Source organism: Pteropus vampyrus, unplaced genomic scaffold (genome assembly GCF_000151845.1).
Source record: "Pteropus vampyrus isolate Shadow unplaced genomic scaffold, Pvam_2.0 Scaffold916, whole genome shotgun sequence".
NCBI lineage: Eukaryota > Metazoa > Chordata > Mammalia > Chiroptera > Pteropodidae > Pteropus > Pteropus vampyrus.
Window position 1 is genome coordinate 64,772 of NW_011889697.1, and position 2,970 is coordinate 67,741.

Genomic DNA, 2,970 nt, shown 5'->3' on the forward strand with positions numbered 1-2,970 from the left:
TATATATATGTGGGTAGAGGGGAAGGGACAAAATTCAACCCATAACACAACAGAACCATTAATGATTATTTTCATTCCAAAGGCTGTGACATAGAAACACTTCTAGTGTTTCTTCCTTTAGTTGCTCGATACCCAGTAATATTTTCCTAAGTGAGATTATAGATGGCAACATGGAAATATTAAGTTTGAAACATTGGCCTGGAAAGATAAGATCATTTTTGTCTTGTGATGTACAGCTGGTTATTTCAAACATACATAAAACCTAGTTTGTATTTGTGTGGAACACTATAGTTTAGAAAGAACTTTCTTATGCTCATTTAATTGATCCCTATAATCTTTCTTATAAAGATGAAGAAACCGTGCCTCTCAGAGGATAAATGATTTGCACAAATTTGCACAACTAAGAAGTCCAGAGAATTGCTTACAATCCAGTTAGTCTAACTCTTCATTCAGTGTTTCTTTCATTGCAAAAAAAATAGACTCCTTGGTCCACTTGATCAAGCCAAGCTACCAGCTACAGCACTTAACAAAGGAATACGAAGCTCCATAAATTGCATGAGTCTGAGACTTTTGTGAAACATTCCTTCTATTTACCACACCGGGTCGCTGTTGCAATGAATTGATTCTAAACTGTAACCTATAACTCTTTAATATTTTATTTCTTTACAAGGTGTCCTAGCCTCTTTAGCACCCTCCTAAATACTTCCTTGCTTCTCTACTTGATCCTGAGGGTAAGCTGGTTAATTATTCCATCCCTTGTCCTATCTACTTTGTCAAAATGTTGCTAGAAGTCATCAGCACTCACTCATCTTTTGCACAGGAAAATGGTAAAAATGCTCACTCAGAATACATCGGGCAATGCTAGACTTAGAAGAGGCATCTCCCACATATTTTCTAGTGATTTTCCTTTCCCATATTATATGAGCAAAGAACTCAACACACTATTGTCTTTTCTATATTAATGTATCTCACATGTTTTGATTACTGCAATTGGCTGATTCAATTAATGCTATGATATCTTTTGGATTTGAATGGCCATTTAAAAAAAATCTTGTGTTACTGTTATTGATTTTATATTGGATAGTTCTTAAAGGAAAAGTGAAATATATATTTATTATATATATACTTACAATAAAAGCCACTTATATAATCCTACACAATGCTTTCTACTGGCCATGGATGGTGCTTTGCATGTCATTCAGGTAAGGAAGGGGATGGGAAGGAGTTACAATTTACATTTAACTATATGCCATAGGCAGACTCTGAAGTAGGTATTATTGTCCCAGTTTTATAGATAAAGAAACTGAGGTTCAGAGCTGTGAGTTGCCCAAGGTCACAAGGTGGCAGAGCTGGAACTTGGACTTAGGTCTGTCTGACTCTGAACTTGTGCCTTTTCTTCTTCTTCACCTCACTTCCTTTCTGGTTAGGTGAATGATTCTACATCAAATGTCTCATCCTAGCTGGTCAGTAGGGACTAGAGAGGGGTCTGCTGTCCTGTTTAACATTCGTTAAGTGAGATCTTAGATGCAGATGTTAGATGTAGACTTACTGAGATTATATGAGGACACCAGGGTGTCAGGAGATAAAAGGTCCAATTCAAACTACTTCATTTGCTCTTTTGTCAAATAAGATTAATATTCCCTGTTTTATCTGGTTGAATAGGGATCAATGGGAGATTTCTGGGTGTAAAGTACCGGGTCAGAGGGGTTAGTCTCAGAGCTCCATGAGTGTCAGACTGGATGGCCACCTTCTGGGACTGTGGAAAAGTGATGGGGAATAGGAATTTGATGGACTCTACCCTCTGATGCATTTGCTTCATTCAGACCACATCTGTAAGGGGTTAGACCTTAGCAAAGATCTAAAAGGAAATCCAGTCTCCTATGCTGTTGTGCTAGAAGTTTTTACCCACTATTCTTCCTGAGTGCTCAGTTGACTCTTGAGAGGGAGCACATTCTGAGGAGCTGTCATCCTGCTATTGGCTTGCTCTTTGTGAGAGCTGCTGGTGTGTGCTCTGCCTGTTGCTGCTGTGTCTATTTCCTGGTTCGTATCCCAGTCTAGGCTCAGACTCAGCAGCAAAGCCTAGACCTGTCCTAGTTGACACCTAGAATATGAGGCAGGTGGCAAGAGTGACTGTGCTCCTGACCCTGGGTGAGTTGTTTTGGGATTAAGAGGCATTGGGATCTAGGTCTGAACAGCGATCTATAAACCTACCTGCTACCATTGCTGTTTATCCAGATGTTGAGGGCTGGCTTTGGGAGAGGGGGGTCCTACTTTTCTCCAGGGAAATACTTCCTCAGCATTTATGTAAAGGGTATCTTTGGGCAATAAAGATGTTCTGGATTATTGAGCCAGAGACATGGGACAGATATATTAGACCTGCCGCTTCTGTATATGTTTTCGATCTTATTTATTTTAAAAATAGATATTCCATTGTGTCTGTGTATGTTGGGGAAGTAAAGGTGGGGGTGGGTTTGACCTTGAGAGAACCTGAAGGGTTCTTCAATTCACCTTAGTTTCAGGATAGAAGCTAGCACTGTGTTTTTATTCCCACAGGTACTTTGAGCCTTGCTAAGACCACCCAGCCCATCTTTATTGACTCATATGAAGGACAAGAAGTGAACATATCCTGTGACCACACCAACATTGTTACAAATGAGTTTATCTTGTGGTACCGACAGTTTCCCAACCAGGGACCACAATTCCTTATTCAAGGATATAAAACAAACACAGCAAATGAATTGGTATCTCTGTTTATCCCTCATGACAGGAAGTCTAGCACACTGAGCCTTCCCTGGGCTTCCCTGAGTGACACTGCTGTGTACTACTGCATCGTGAGTGACACACAGTGAGACAGACAAGGCTGCACCTGTGCGGTATCCCCCTGTGGGGTGGGCGTGAAGCCCAGGAAGAAGTCCCAAAGTAGTGCTTTCTAAAATGTTTATTTTATTTTATTATTTTCAGAAGGTATTA

The 2,970-nt window shown here is 40.2% G+C and overlaps 1 gene segment (V, D, J or C); it reads left to right on the top strand.

Annotated features, from left to right (window-relative positions):
• Positions 1-2,066: 2,066 nt before the first annotated feature.
• LOC105309882 lies at positions 2,067-2,849 on the top strand. The segment is given in 2 exon segments: positions 2,067-2,148; positions 2,554-2,849. Coding segments are annotated over 2 exon segments (336 nt in total).
• Positions 2,850-2,970: the final 121 nt, after the last annotated feature.